At 39.5% G+C, this 14,024-nt stretch overlaps 1 protein-coding gene across 4 annotated transcripts in view; it reads right to left on the bottom strand.

The window, feature by feature from the left end:
- Positions 1-14,024, bottom strand: part of dgkb (diacylglycerol kinase, beta) — a 129,006-nt gene that overhangs the window by 63,738 nt on the left and 51,244 nt on the right. For all 4 annotated transcript variants that reach the window (XM_036006491.1, XM_036006492.1, XM_036006490.1 and 1 more), the window contains 6 exons: positions 5,753-5,802; positions 4,045-4,119; positions 3,695-3,814; positions 1,957-2,074; positions 633-721; positions 167-283 (listed from right to left, as the gene is read on the bottom strand). In XM_036006491.1, the coding sequence (XP_035862384.1) occupies positions 167-283; positions 633-721; positions 1,957-2,074; positions 3,695-3,814; positions 4,045-4,119; positions 5,753-5,802 (569 nt within the window). The remainder of the gene's footprint in view (positions 1-166; positions 284-632; positions 722-1,956; positions 2,075-3,694; positions 3,815-4,044; positions 4,120-5,752; positions 5,803-14,024) is intronic.

Below are 14,024 nucleotides of genomic sequence, written 5' to 3'. Positions count from 1 at the left end.
CTGTTTTATTTTCTATTAACCTGCAAACACAAACAAGTGTTTTCTGGGTGTAAATTGGTAGGATGACTTGTGTGGTAGCCGAGGTGCTAAAACGAAACCCTAAAAAAACAAGAAGCAGTGGGAATATAATGAGAAGGTGGCTGCCTCTCCTCGGGTGGCGGCTTACCGTGATTTGACACCACACACAGTGGAGCCCAGTCAGGCCCTGGTAACACTTAACGGTTTTGTGACACTTGTCACACTTGGTGGGGCAGTTCCCTTCCACCCAGAAATGATGCATTACCTGCGGAGAGAGGGAGAGACAGCATACAGGGAGGGAAAGAAGTGAGAAAAGAAACATGGTGCAGAAAAACAAGATGTATACAAAGGCACAAGTGACACAACAATTAAAGAAAGCAAGATGGAAGGAAAACAAGCAAGAAGGGGAAAAAAAGGCACAGCAGAGAATCAGAAAGGCCAAGCAAATGATGCCGTCTGTGTCTTTAAACCGGGCTTGTCCTGGTAATTAGCAATGCTTAGTAGCAGATTGAGCTGTTTTAATTTCATTAGGAGACGAGAAGCCCTCATCCTAAGCCCCGTGGAGCATCGCTGATCCAAGCGTGCCGACTGGTAAAAACTCCAATTGGACGCACCTCTGTGTTTTTCTTGGACTTGACATAGGTTTTGATGCAAGACGGCGGAGCGCGAGCCACGCAGCGCTCGTGGACTGTGTACTTGCAAACTGGGAGGGAAAAAAATGCAATTTAAGACTTTCAACAAGGAAAAGACGGATCACAGAGGGAAGAAAATACAGACTTTTCATACAGTTATAAGGGATATACACTCGGGTTTTGGAGTAATGTGTTTGTGAAAGCTGTACTGAAGGTGCTTGTTGCCAATATTTTGTGAAAAACAACTTCTGTGAAGAGTGCAGAGTTGGTGCACTATAGAAAAAAAGGATTATAGCTAAAACACAAGCAAAATGTATACTTTCAGAATTTTAAATGTAACTACTACAACTACTACTTTACTACTGTGGTAGTTGGTTATCTTTTTTCACAGCTGATATTTTGAGGTGATATGTATTGTTTGCATTTCGTATCAAAAAGCCTCTTTAAAACAGCTTTTAAAACCATCATTTGACACTGGAAACTCTTGGCTAAACCTCAGACTAATTACAGTAAATACTTCTTTATATGGCCAGGTGGAAAATAAGACGGCAATATTTGAACATACAGTGCTCAGCATAAGTGAATAAACCCATGCTAAAGTTGACTAAAAAGAAGAATAAAATAATCATCTTTTGGAAATTGATCTTAATGCCTTAATAAAAGAAACGAGGAAAAATCCAACCTTTAAGGACACCAATTTTCTTTATGAATGAATAATGTATCGTAAATAAATAAATGTTCTTCCTTAAAATACAGGGGGAATAAGTAAGTACACCTCTTTGTTAAATTCCCATAGAGGAAGGCAGATTTTTATTTTTAAAGGCCAGTTATTTCATGGATCCAGGATACTATGCATCCTGATAAAGTTCCCTTGGCCTTTGGAATTAACATATAACATCACATACCCTTCACCATACCTAGAGATTGGCATGGTGTACTTTCCATAAGATCCTCTCTCAATGCAAATCAAACCAGCTATTAGGCTAACTGAAATAAAACCATGCCAATCTCTAGGTATGGTGAAGGGTATGTGATGATGTGGGGCTATTTTAATTCCAAAGGCCAAGGGAACTTTAACAGGATGCATAGTATCCTGGATGATTTTGTATTCCTCTTTTTAGTCAACTTTAGCATGGGTGTATTCACTTATGCTGAGCACTGTAAACGTGACCCCAGAGTAACATCCATAATATCGTCACTGTAACACATGAAAAGACAACACCGGCCCAGTTGATGTGTCTGTATGTTATCTGTCTGTGCAAATCAATGTATCTGTGGAACCCTTAATGGTAAGTGAATTACTCACATGAGCAGCACAGTCCCTGCTTCCCTAGTCCAATTAGCATGTTGAGACACAGGTTACAGTAGGCCGGCTTGTTGAAGTGCTTCAGTCTCCACACGTGTTGCCCGTCATCTTTAACATTCTGCAGCCACAGAAACACATCAAATGATTTAATTTAACTGCTTCATTACATCATTTTATATTCTGGTGGGGGAATCATCAGCTAATCATTTCACTGAGTTGGCTCGTTGGTTGTCTCACAAGTTGTATTTTTGTTTGTATTTTACTTTGGTTCTTCCAGCTGTGTTTTCCAAATGCAGTAAAGACTGAGGACACGTTTCGCGGTCTTCTCTTTTTAGTAATATTCATTCATAAAAAAATGACACTTGGTAGGGATTTCTGCTGAAGCTGGTCAAATGGTTCCATCTAGTGGAAGCATGACGAACTGAAGGCAGAACTGATGGCGCTCTTATTAGTTTGGGGATCACACAGTAGCAGCAGGGATACACACGTGTAAGGTTGTTCTCAGGAAACAGCTGGGGAGCGGGTGAGCTGTTACGAGATCATTTATGAATAGCAGGAAATGGATTAGTAATGATGAGGAATGTCTTTTGTTTATATTCACTGCCTATAGTCTTTTTCAGATTATAACATGCAGTAGCACAGCCCAGAAGGAAAAATACATTCCCATTTTAAATTCTAGTAATCTAGCTGACACTATGAACCACAGTCATTCATAGTGAGCTGTTCCTTAGTGACCTTAGAGTGATTATTATAATCATCCTGCAGGAGTGAATTGAAGTAACAAAAAAAGAGCTGAGGAAAAGACTGATAAAGTCAATTTACACTTTACAATTTACACATCATATTTGACTGAGCGCCATTATCGTCAGCATCACACTTTACCCCTTAGTTTTAAAACACAATACACGTTGTAGTGTTGCAGTTGTTAAGCAAGGAGAGAAATTCAGACATTTTCCTCCTGTGATATTCCTCCAAATGGTTCGGGGAACTGAACTATCAGACCTCAAGACAATCACACAAGACGACATCATCAGGTACGTTTTAAACCTCTCTAATGGCAATCGTGGAAGCATTATGTAGTGTGCAGACTTTATTTTTATGGTCTTCTGTCCAGCATATGTGCTTTTGTAAAATGTTTAGACACTGAAAGCAACCTTAAGTGGATAACCTAGACTTGGATTACTTTAAGAGTAGTGTTACTTTTTTAGCCACACTGGGCTCTAAGTATGGCATGAAATGTTGGTCTGTCACTTCCACATTGAAATATCTAATAAACTATTAGATGGATTGCAATGACATTATGTACAGCTGTTCATGATGCCCAGAGGATCAATCCAATTTCCAATTCGTGCCCCAGTCAGGATGAATTGTGAATAACTAGCGATCCCCTGACTTTTCATGTAGCGCAAAAAAAAATTGATTAGTCTAATACTTCTGTTTAAAACTAAATACTTGCAGAAATATTTATGTTTCTCATCAGCCTTTGTTGCTAAAACAGTAAACTGAGAATGTGAATATGGTAATAATTGTTTACACACGAGTTGAGTATGTACACATATATCTTAGGTTGACTATACATGTATGATATTTTTGCGTTCATTTTGACTGTTAAAGAAACAGTAGTGTCAAAACCTGTTCCAGTTTTTCTCTGAAATTTCCATTCGAAAACTTTCTTTCTAGGAGCGTTGCAAGCAGCCCGTGTCACCAGAAAATGGAAGTGGTGTCTCTGTGGACTCACCGTCTCCAGGCCCAGCAAGACCAGCAGTGGGATGGTGGTCATGCCTCCCTGGATCCACTCCCCCAGTGACACTGTGCCATCGTGATCGTAGTCGATCTCCCGCATCATATCTTGGAGGATCTACAGTAAAAACAAGGACAGACATCAAAATAAGAAGTGTACAATCTTAATTGTAATACTGAATTTTCAGGCCCATCTTCAATTTCTTTCAGGGTCATCATTTAGTGTTATAGTTCAGCCACGAGTGTCATCATTGTGGGGAAAAACAACCCCGTGTCTGGAAACAAGCCAAGATGGTTGCTTCTATTAAATTCAAATCCTTTCTGTTAACTAGGTGAAATGTCTCTTACTGGTTTCAGCTCGGTCACATCCCATTCCAGGTACTCTGCTACATGCATCATCTGGGAGATAATGTGCTCCAGCTCCTGCGGTGAGACCACAGACAGTCAATTACAGGCACAAAAATACTGTATTTACCTTTCTGTATATTGCAGCCTTACAAGCTGATTTCGCTAAGTGTCTTTGGCGTGAATAGACTGATAGAGGGCGTGTAATAACAGGTTGGGAATGTCATTCTTCCGCACAGAAGAGTTGCGCAGAGAAAAACAAAGGCAGCGTGGGAAGCGCTCTGAGGCTGATGGTTTAATTACAATGGTTGCTTTTGAGGGGCGATATTATTATCTAGTGGGATACTGAATCACTATAATGCACTTTGGACTTATTTAAGATGTTGAGAACAAATCAAGAGTTCACACTTAAATTACCAACCGTTCTATTTTCTCTGAAATCTGGGTCACACTAAATTAATATCTACTTTTTTGTATGCTCTCTGTCCTCTTTTCCTTGCTCTCCCTCTCCCAGTCAATAATGGGATACTAATAATGGGATACATTACAAAAGCCCTCCACCCACTCCACCCTTGCCCTCTAATTCCAACCCCCTCGCCCTCCCTCCCACGCATGTACCCATAAGCACTGGTGGGCTTTCATTCATAAATATACCAACGCCCAACTTTTCTCTTTAATTCTTCTTTTCTGTCATCCATCCATTCATTCATGTGTTGATGTATTACATGCACAGAATGGGAGCAAACTGATTATACATTTTTATTATTTACCCTTAATATACTTACATGCAGTACATAGAGTACATACAGTAGACAGATGTACCTAAAGCACTTAATATACAAGTGCTTATGCAAAATGTCTATTGTTGTCAAGATAGAGCTGTATTTGAAGTTTATAGTAATTTAACCAATACCTGTAGAAATAAATGTAGTGAAGTAATTCATAATTTTCCCCTCTGATTTGTAGCTAAGCAGAAGTACAGTATACGGTGACAGAAAATGGAAAGTAAAGGACCTCAAAATTGTACATTGGTACAGCACTTTAGTAAAGTATTACCTATTATTATTACTACGCATGTCCTCATGTCTTATTGTGTATGTTTCATATTGAATTGGACAACAACTAGTATAGTCAACAACTACTTTGTATATTGTGCTTAATAAAAAGTACACAAACACATGGAGCTGATATGAGTCCAATCGACAGAATAGTAATCTGCAATTTTGGTGACTGATTAATCGTTTAAATAATTGTTGAAGGGAAACGCTAGTTTCAGCTCCTCCATTGTGATAATAAATATAATATCTTTGGGTTTTGACTGTGGATCAGACAAAACTGTTTGATGACAATACCTTAGGATTTAGGACATTTTGAGCGGCATCTTTTACGGTTTTCTGACATTTTATAATTCAAACGATTAACTGATTAATCTAGAATTTAATCATCAGATAATAAGCATAACTGTTAATTAGTTAGACAGGATTATACCTCCTCTCATGACTGTACTTTGTGTCTCAAGTACACATACAAATAAAACTTATTAGAAAAGACTAATTAGTGATTTTTAAATATTTAAACAGTAAAAAACACTTGAGCAACATATTATATATATATATATATATATATATATATATATATATCAGCTTCAATTTCACCTTTTTGAACAAAGAATTTCAGGGGGAAGTTGTTCTTAAAGAGGAGAAATATTTACCGAGCTGTCCAAAGACCCGTTTCCATCAGTGTCATAGAGGCGAAACATAACTGTGGAGAGAAAAAAAACCTAAATGTCACGCCACAGCATTCACACCCTGCACTCTCCACCCTTCCCATCCTTTGAAGTGAACATTAAACGCAGTTATTGGCAGCAGAGGCCAGAGCACTCACTGCTCCATTTATTTCACTGTGTACCTCACTGCATGCAAATACAAAGCAAAACCTGAATCTCGGCAGTTGTGAGCATCTGATTGTTGCAACTTTAAGTGTCCCCCAATTACCACTCAAAGGTGTCACCATGGAAACAGACAGCTACCACATCACAGCGGAGATTGGCTCTTCCTCTTACATCACGGTGATGCGTCTGAACGTAACAGAATCGTGACAACAACAAATACGTGACCTGGCTGCAGATCATTTCCTTACAAATTTCTATACTTAAGCAGTGCTCTAACCCACCGCTGCCCCGCCCCCACCCACGGGTCTACCATATGAGCGCGGTCGAGGTGCAGCAGAGGGCGGGTTGACGTCAGATGGCGGTTCGTCAGGCCACTTATGAGGAGCTAAGTGCCAGTTTCCTGAGGGGGTGTGGTCTTTAGGGGGGGGAAAGGGAGGGGTGGAGGGATGCTGGTGTTGGGCGGAGGCTGGTGGTGTCAAAAGGAGGTGATTGTGGTGACCCAAAAAGGTCCCACAGGAGGTAATGAAGTGCTAAAGATGATGAAAAACAAATGGGTTGGACAGTTTCCTCTGTTTTATAATAATTTTAGGAAGAGATTTACAATTTCCCTTAGAACTGAGATGAAATATAAGACATTGTCTCTGCAGGGTTTAAGTAAGTTGTATTGAATCAAATTGAAATGATTGTTTATGAATTTGAATAAGAAAGTTCCAAAATAGTTTCAGGGAAAAACAGTAGTCTTCTGATGGGTTCTAATTAAAGGTCCCATGACATGGTGCTCTTTGGAAGCTTTTACATAGGCCTTAGTGGTCCCCTAATTCTGTATCTGAAGTCTCTTTTATATAGGCCTTAGTGGTCCCCTAATACTGTATCTGATGTCTCTTTTATATAGACCTTAGTGGTCCCCTAATTCTGTATCTGAAGTCTCTTTTATATAGACCTTAGTGGTCCCCTAATACTGTATCTGAAGTCTCTTTTATATAGACCTTAGTGGTCCCCTAATCCTGTATCTGAAGTCTCTTTCCCGAAATTCAGCCTTGGTGCAGAATTACAGCCACTAGAGCCAGTCCCACAATGAGCTTTACTTAGGATGTGCCATTTCTGTGTCTGTAGCTTTAAATGCTATGCCCGGGGGGGGCAAGGTGGAGGGTGGGGGTGTGGCCTTGACCAACTGCCACTTTGCTCGTTTGAAAGCCATGATGTCTCTCTCTTTCTCATGGGTGGGCCAAATTCTCTGGGTGGGCAAAGCAGAGAAAGGGGAGGTAACCTTTCCCCTTATGACCTCATAAGGAGGAGATTCCAGATCAGCCCATCTGAGCTTTCATTTTCTCAAAGGCAGAGCAGGATACCCAGGGCTCGGTTTACACCTATCACCATTTCTAGCCACTGGGGGACCATAGGCAGGCTGGGGGAACGCATATTAATGTTAAAAAACCTCATAAAGTGACATTTTCATGCCATGGGACCTTTAAGAGATCCTTTTCCTGTGAAATTGATTGGGATAAACCGCATCCATATTTTATTTAGACAGTCCAATATTTGTACACATATTGCTATCAAGAGAATATTGATAAGACATATGACATATTGACACTTATATCACAATTCAGAGGTTGGTTTTAGACTTCATTTTAGGGCTGATGTCTTTGTGGTTCAGGAAAGATGGAAACAACCAACCAGGGCATGAAATTGGCACCCGCCCACCCGCCAAATGCGGGTAACTTTTGTGATTGGCGGGTGAAACTGTCAATCTACCTCCACATTGGCGGGTAGCCAATGAGAATTGAGTGATTCAGACTCGTAACTATCGGTAAGCAGGGTACGCGGTTGCTTACGGGCCTGGTCCAATCAGGGGCCCGCATCACTGGAGGACATTGATTGACAGCCGGGGCCCCCTATCGCATTTTCATTACTCACACAATCCCAGCATCCCACGTGCAGCCACTGACCAAGCGGGAGTGAGAACGGGTCAAATTAATTTCCTAGTTTCTGATATGAAGACGAGACATGTGTGTGACTCGAACATTTCACATTTACCAACAAAACGTACAGCGAAAGACCGTGCAAAACATTTCAGACCGTCCTGCCAACCTGTAGACATTTTAACATCAGTGTACGCTGTAACGATTTTTCACTCTAAAGTCAGCGTTGGTGTTTCTAATTGTCGGCTCTCTGCAGCGGGCGGGGCTGCTCCGTTTCCCCCGCGACTGACGCGCACACACAAACAAACACACGCACGCACAGACACACACACAAACGCACACGGTGGATGCAGGAAAAAACGCAGATGAGATGTACACGATGACCTAAATTGAGGACAGCTACGTTATTGTAAGTGCAATGATAAGTTAAAGTCCAATAAGTACTTTATTAAACCGTATGAATGTGTGTCCCAGGCCAGGATAGGAAATTAACTAACAATGTAAAGATCAACAAGCCACTGACAGTGACAGATATGTTCATATTTGATTCATCCAATAAATTATTTTGTGTCTTAAATCCACCAGCCATTTTCATATTATACCAACATTTGCAGCATCCTGAGCCTTTTTGGTAAGGTTACTAGGAAATCTCAGCCCAGAGTAATTAATTAATAGTAATAAGTATTATTCTCCCCAAAACAAGTTTCCTTTTTATTTATTTTTTTATTTTTAAGAACTATACAAAAAACATCCATGTGTTATGGTGCGCATTCATCAGTGTTTTGTTGTTGTTGTGGTGTGCGTAGGCTACTCCTGATTTTGTCAGTCATCTCTTATATGCAGTGGCGTAACGAGCCAACACCGGGCCCCTATGCAGGATTATCAAGGCGGGCCCCCATACTACAGCACGTGATGACAGCACAATGTTCACGAGTAGGCTACCATCAATAGGACAGGACAGGATCATAGAGACACAGCAATTCCTGTTTTTCACCTTTATGACGCAAAAAAAAACTGGCTGGTAAAAAGTCCCTGTGGCAGGTGGATTTAAAAATCCACCTGCCACAGTGGCTGGTGGTCAAAAAAGTTAACTTCATGCCCTGCAACCAACAAATGCAAAGTGCACAAGTAAAAGCCAACTGACTGACTGTATTTAGTATTTACTCACTTCACAGTTAAATATAAACTCATGATTCTCAAAATGCAGTGGTGTAGTCCAGGGTATACGCTGGTATACGGCGTATACCTACTTATTTTTCAGTCAGCATTGCGTATACCCACTTCTAAATCCCCCCTGATGCGCACCATTCAGTAATATCTGTGAGCCAGATTGCCCATTTTTTCCTCAAGGATAGTGAAGCCATGACCCACCCTCCTCTGCCTCTAATTGGCTGGTACTCGCTGCTTTCACTGATTAGATTGGTTAACTTTAGGCATGAGGACTGATGAGCCAATCAGAGGCAGAGTAGGGCGGGTCATGCCGAGGAAAATATCGCTAATACCTCAGGTGCCAGTGAAAAAAAACAAAAAAAAACCTCAGGTGCCGGTGCCACTTGACTACGATAACGGCAGCAGACCAAACAACAGATGAAGAAATAACACAAGCGGCGGTGTGCCACCCCAGTTGATGGAAGACATAATTCTGAGGTAAGTTTTAAGGTGGTTTCCAAATCAATCATTATTTTAAACTACTGGCAAATTGCCAGTGGCAGTATGACTGCACATTTAGAGGAGAAGAGATAACACCATGTTTGCCTCATGATAAATACATTTTACATTCATCCAGGCTGCTTGTGTGACCAGTACAAACTGCTCCTAATCAATTCAATTTCAATTCATTTCAATTCAATTCAATTCAATTTATTTCAATTCAATTTTATTTATAGTATCAAATCATAACAAGAGTTATCTCGAGACACTTTACAGATAGAGTAGGTCTAGACCACACTCTATAAAGCCCCAACAATTCCAATAGTTCCCCCAAGAGCAAGCATTAGCAGTGGCTATTGCGACAGTGGCGAGGAAAAACTCCCTTTTAGGAAGAAACCTCGGCAGACCCAGACTCTTGGTGGGCGTCTGACGGTTGGGGTTATGACATAATCAAGTCATGATCATTTTATAATAGTGAGCAAGTAGAAATGACAGATTTTTGGGTAAACTAAATCATAGTCTTACATGTCACTGTTTCTAAAACAGGGCTTTTTTCTGGACTACTTTAAAAAAAAAAAAAAAAAAAAAAAAGTGAAAACTGAGAGTATACCCACTTCTCCAGGGACCACTACACCACTGTCAAAATGTATTTTGGTACAGTGAACTATTGACAGAATATTAGTATAAATGTAAAGTATTTCTAGATTTACATAACACTATGATACCTATTGGATTATTCTGGTTAGCTATTCAAATCTTTGTGGATTTCCTCTTTTTTGTGCTCATTAGTTTCCTATTTCATTTTGCCATTTAACCTAATTACTTTTCAAGATGCATCTTATTTTGTTCTCCATCATCTCACATCCTTTCATTTTCAACTTCCAGGCGTTTTGTAAACTTTTATTAACTTTATGAAAACCCATTTATGAGCTTGACAAGACAGATTTGTTGAAACTAGTTGTGGCTGCTTAACACCGACATATCCTCCATAAATGTGTTCAAGCAAATCTCTAGTGAGATTTCTCTTCTCAGTGATACCTTATGTTGGTTAAAAATATCAAATAAGATAATCTTAACAGGACATTAAAGAGTTAAAAATATACATTTATTATTTTAAGAGGCTGGAAGAATGAAGGGGTGCCGTCAATCCAGGAGTGGGCTTGTGAGACGGCTAGAGTGGCGGCGTTTGCCAGATTGGATGTCTATACTAGAAAATGGGGGCAGTACGTGAGCTTTCTGAAGGGCTCCTAAGAAGCTTTGTGCTGGGGAGAGACATAAATGATGGGCTTATGGTGTTGTCATTTATACATAAGTTTATAAGGTTTATGGTTTATTGTCTATTGTGTTACTATTTTGTTGAATGGTCTTGAATATTGTAGTTACTGTGTCATTTTTTCTTGATTTTTGTTTGGGTAGGTGGCGATGACGATTGGTGTTGTTAAAAAATGAAAATAATTGAAAAAATTGTTAATCACAAAACAAATACATTTCTTTAATAAATCTCTCGTTTATAACACATACCACAACGTTTGAAGAAATGTCTTGAATTGAGGGCTTGATTCGCCCTTATTCTCCGTTGTTTCAATGGAGATATTATTACTCATTTAAAAAAAATAAAAAAAATAAAACAGAAACACGGGAAACTGCATTGGAGCAATTAACAAATGTTGGTTTTTTTTTGCAGATCAGACTGAGCAAGTTTATAAGAATTTGCTCGTTTTAGATGATCCGGAAGAAAGAAAACCATCAGCTCAGAAACCAGCTGCATTGAAACCAGAGCAGCTCTTAAACTAACCAGCAGAGGGAAGCATCCACCTGAGAAATGACAACAGTGTGGCTCACAGAGTTGGAGAGAGACAAGGATGCAGGCAGAGGGAGAGAAAGGGCTCATAAGACATCATCCATAGTTAAATCCATCATGTGCTCACACACAGGCAGCATCAGTTGAATTATTTAGTCTTCCTTGTGCTTAATGAGTGCTACTCTACTCAATAATTCAGCAGATGGATGAGAATTACATCAACACAGAGAAAATATTTCCAATTAAGCAATGTAACTTTGATGTGATAAATGCAATTAAGAGATGTGGGAAGACGTGTCAAACTGCGACCATGAGGCATCAAGCATCCCAGCGGAGAAGCATTATGAGAGCTAAAAAAAATAATTAAAGAAGAGTGATAAAGCAGGAAAGAGTAGACATTGTGACGATTGAATAAAAATGGATACTAACTTTGGCTGTAAGCTGAAAGAGCTTATTTCAGGTATTAGTTTTCACCAGGGGGAAAGAATAAGATGACACCAATGATTGATTGAATGTGCTTTCTAGCCAATTAATACACCAGAGAAAACTGACTTTAATAAGCTGAGAGAAAAACATAGAGACTGAGATACAGAAAGAAGAAGATACCTGGCAAATATTTAAATGGCAAATAAATATCAATAGGACATACAATGTTGCATTGCTCATAGAAAACCCAGTACCTGTTTGCTATTAGCTTGAAAAGAGGCTACTAAAGCACTCTGTATTATCAGGGTTTTGCGCTTGTTCAGACTAATGTCATGTTAACCTCGCAGACAGGAGGGCTGGAGAAACAGACATAAATAATCTAATTGGTTGAGTTCAACCTAAGTGGAGAACTAAGGTCAACATAGAAATAAATATGCATGATTCATCTTTCATTAATTCATGTCCTTTTATTCTTTTGTACCTGACGCAGAGACAATTACGGCTCCAAATGTGTGATAATGAAGTGTTGCGAGTCCTCTGTGCAAGGGCATAAGCATTTCAGCCTTTAATGGAAAGAACAGATAGATATGAAAGGGGAGAGAGAGAGAGAGAGGGATGACATGCAGGAAATCGTCTCAGGTCGGACTCGAACCCTGGACCTTCTGTGTCGAGGTATAGGCTACACATCCATATATGTGCGCCTGCTCTACCAACTGAGCTAACCCGGCCATGATCTAGACTTTTGAGCAAAATTGAAATTTTAAAAAGGTCAAACACTTCATTTTCTGCATTCTGGTGAATGTTTCTGCATCAATTTATGCAAATATCTTTATTTATGTAAGGTAAATTATAAAAGTTTTTTTATAAGGGGGGTTGCACTGGCCAGATTTGATTATTACTGTAAATTACGCCTGTGCCTCTGGGAGATGCAATTCATAGTTAAGAGTTTTTCTGGACTCAGACTCAGCACTGATGCAGACTAAAGCGTAACGTGAGATGGTCACTATGAATGTTCGGTCAGATCAGTCAGTAGCTCTCTACAACATGCAATTACAGAAAAAAAAGTTCCATCTCTCATAGTAAATAAAGCCATGACCATGGACAATACTTGTTTCTGATTGGCTGGCAGAGGTCTATAGTGTAACAGGACATGTTAAACAAAGACAAGCAGATATTTCCAATGCTGCAATACTGCAGGTAACCATAGCAACAGTAGATCTACTCAATGCTGCATTACCAGCATTACAAACCGTAAGTTAATCTGACTACAAACAAACTTTTCCCAATGTAGAAAAGAATGGACAGCTAACAGCTTCCACCTCATTTATAACCTCTGTACACCAGGACTATCATGGCTGCAACAAACAACTATTTTCATTTTTTAATAACCTGCTGATTCAAAAATGTATTGTTTTGTCCAGATAATGTGAGGAAATGGCAATAAACGTCCACCACAATTTCTCAGAGCCTACTGCGACGCCTTTGATATTGCTTTTTTTTTTTCTATCAACAGTCTAAAACCAAAAGATATTTTGTTAACCATCACGTACAAAAGAGAAAAGCAGCAAATCTACATCTGAAAAACTGGAACTAGTTGTAACTTTTCAGCATCACGATTAATTGAACATCAATACAGCCGCCGATTCATTTTCTGTCGAGCGACTAATCATTAGTCATCTACTCAGTTATCGATTCAGCTCTAATCAGGACTCTTCGTCGTGTCTTATCTCTCACATTAAACATCAAACAGATAAGAAGTGGGCTTTGCTGCACTGATGCAAAGAAAGAAGAAGGATTCCTGTGAGGATAAAGATCTTAGTTTAAATATTATTGATCTATTGTCCGCCCAGTCACACCTCAATTGTCTAAACCCCCCATTTGGACCAGATTAATATTACGGGGTAAGATGAGGAATTAAGTCACTGTGCTCCTCAGTCATTTAATTTATGTGGTCTCTAGTAGATGTGATTATTCGGCAAGACTAGCCAACAGACAATACCAGTACCAACCAGTAGCTGACATTTCAGCAACCCATTTGTTAAGCTCTTGCTCATGGATCTTTTTACGTTGCCGTAACGTTTTTTGGTCTATCAGATTAGCAAAAACTTTTTTCCGACATCCTCCAATTTCACACTGAGCTGATTAAAAGAAGGAAGGTAGAAGGAAAAAACAGCTCTTCTGCAGAGATTAGCATCCAGACAAGTTTGCTAAAAAAAAAAAAAACGACAGGTAATAACAGCTATAATTATTATTGAGGTGGGGCTGAAATATTACCCACATTGATGCTCCGGGC

This window comes from Sander lucioperca, chromosome 10, assembly GCF_008315115.2.
Source record: "Sander lucioperca isolate FBNREF2018 chromosome 10, SLUC_FBN_1.2, whole genome shotgun sequence".
NCBI lineage: Eukaryota > Metazoa > Chordata > Actinopteri > Perciformes > Percidae > Sander > Sander lucioperca.
This window is presented reverse-complemented; position numbering and strand designations above follow the sequence as displayed.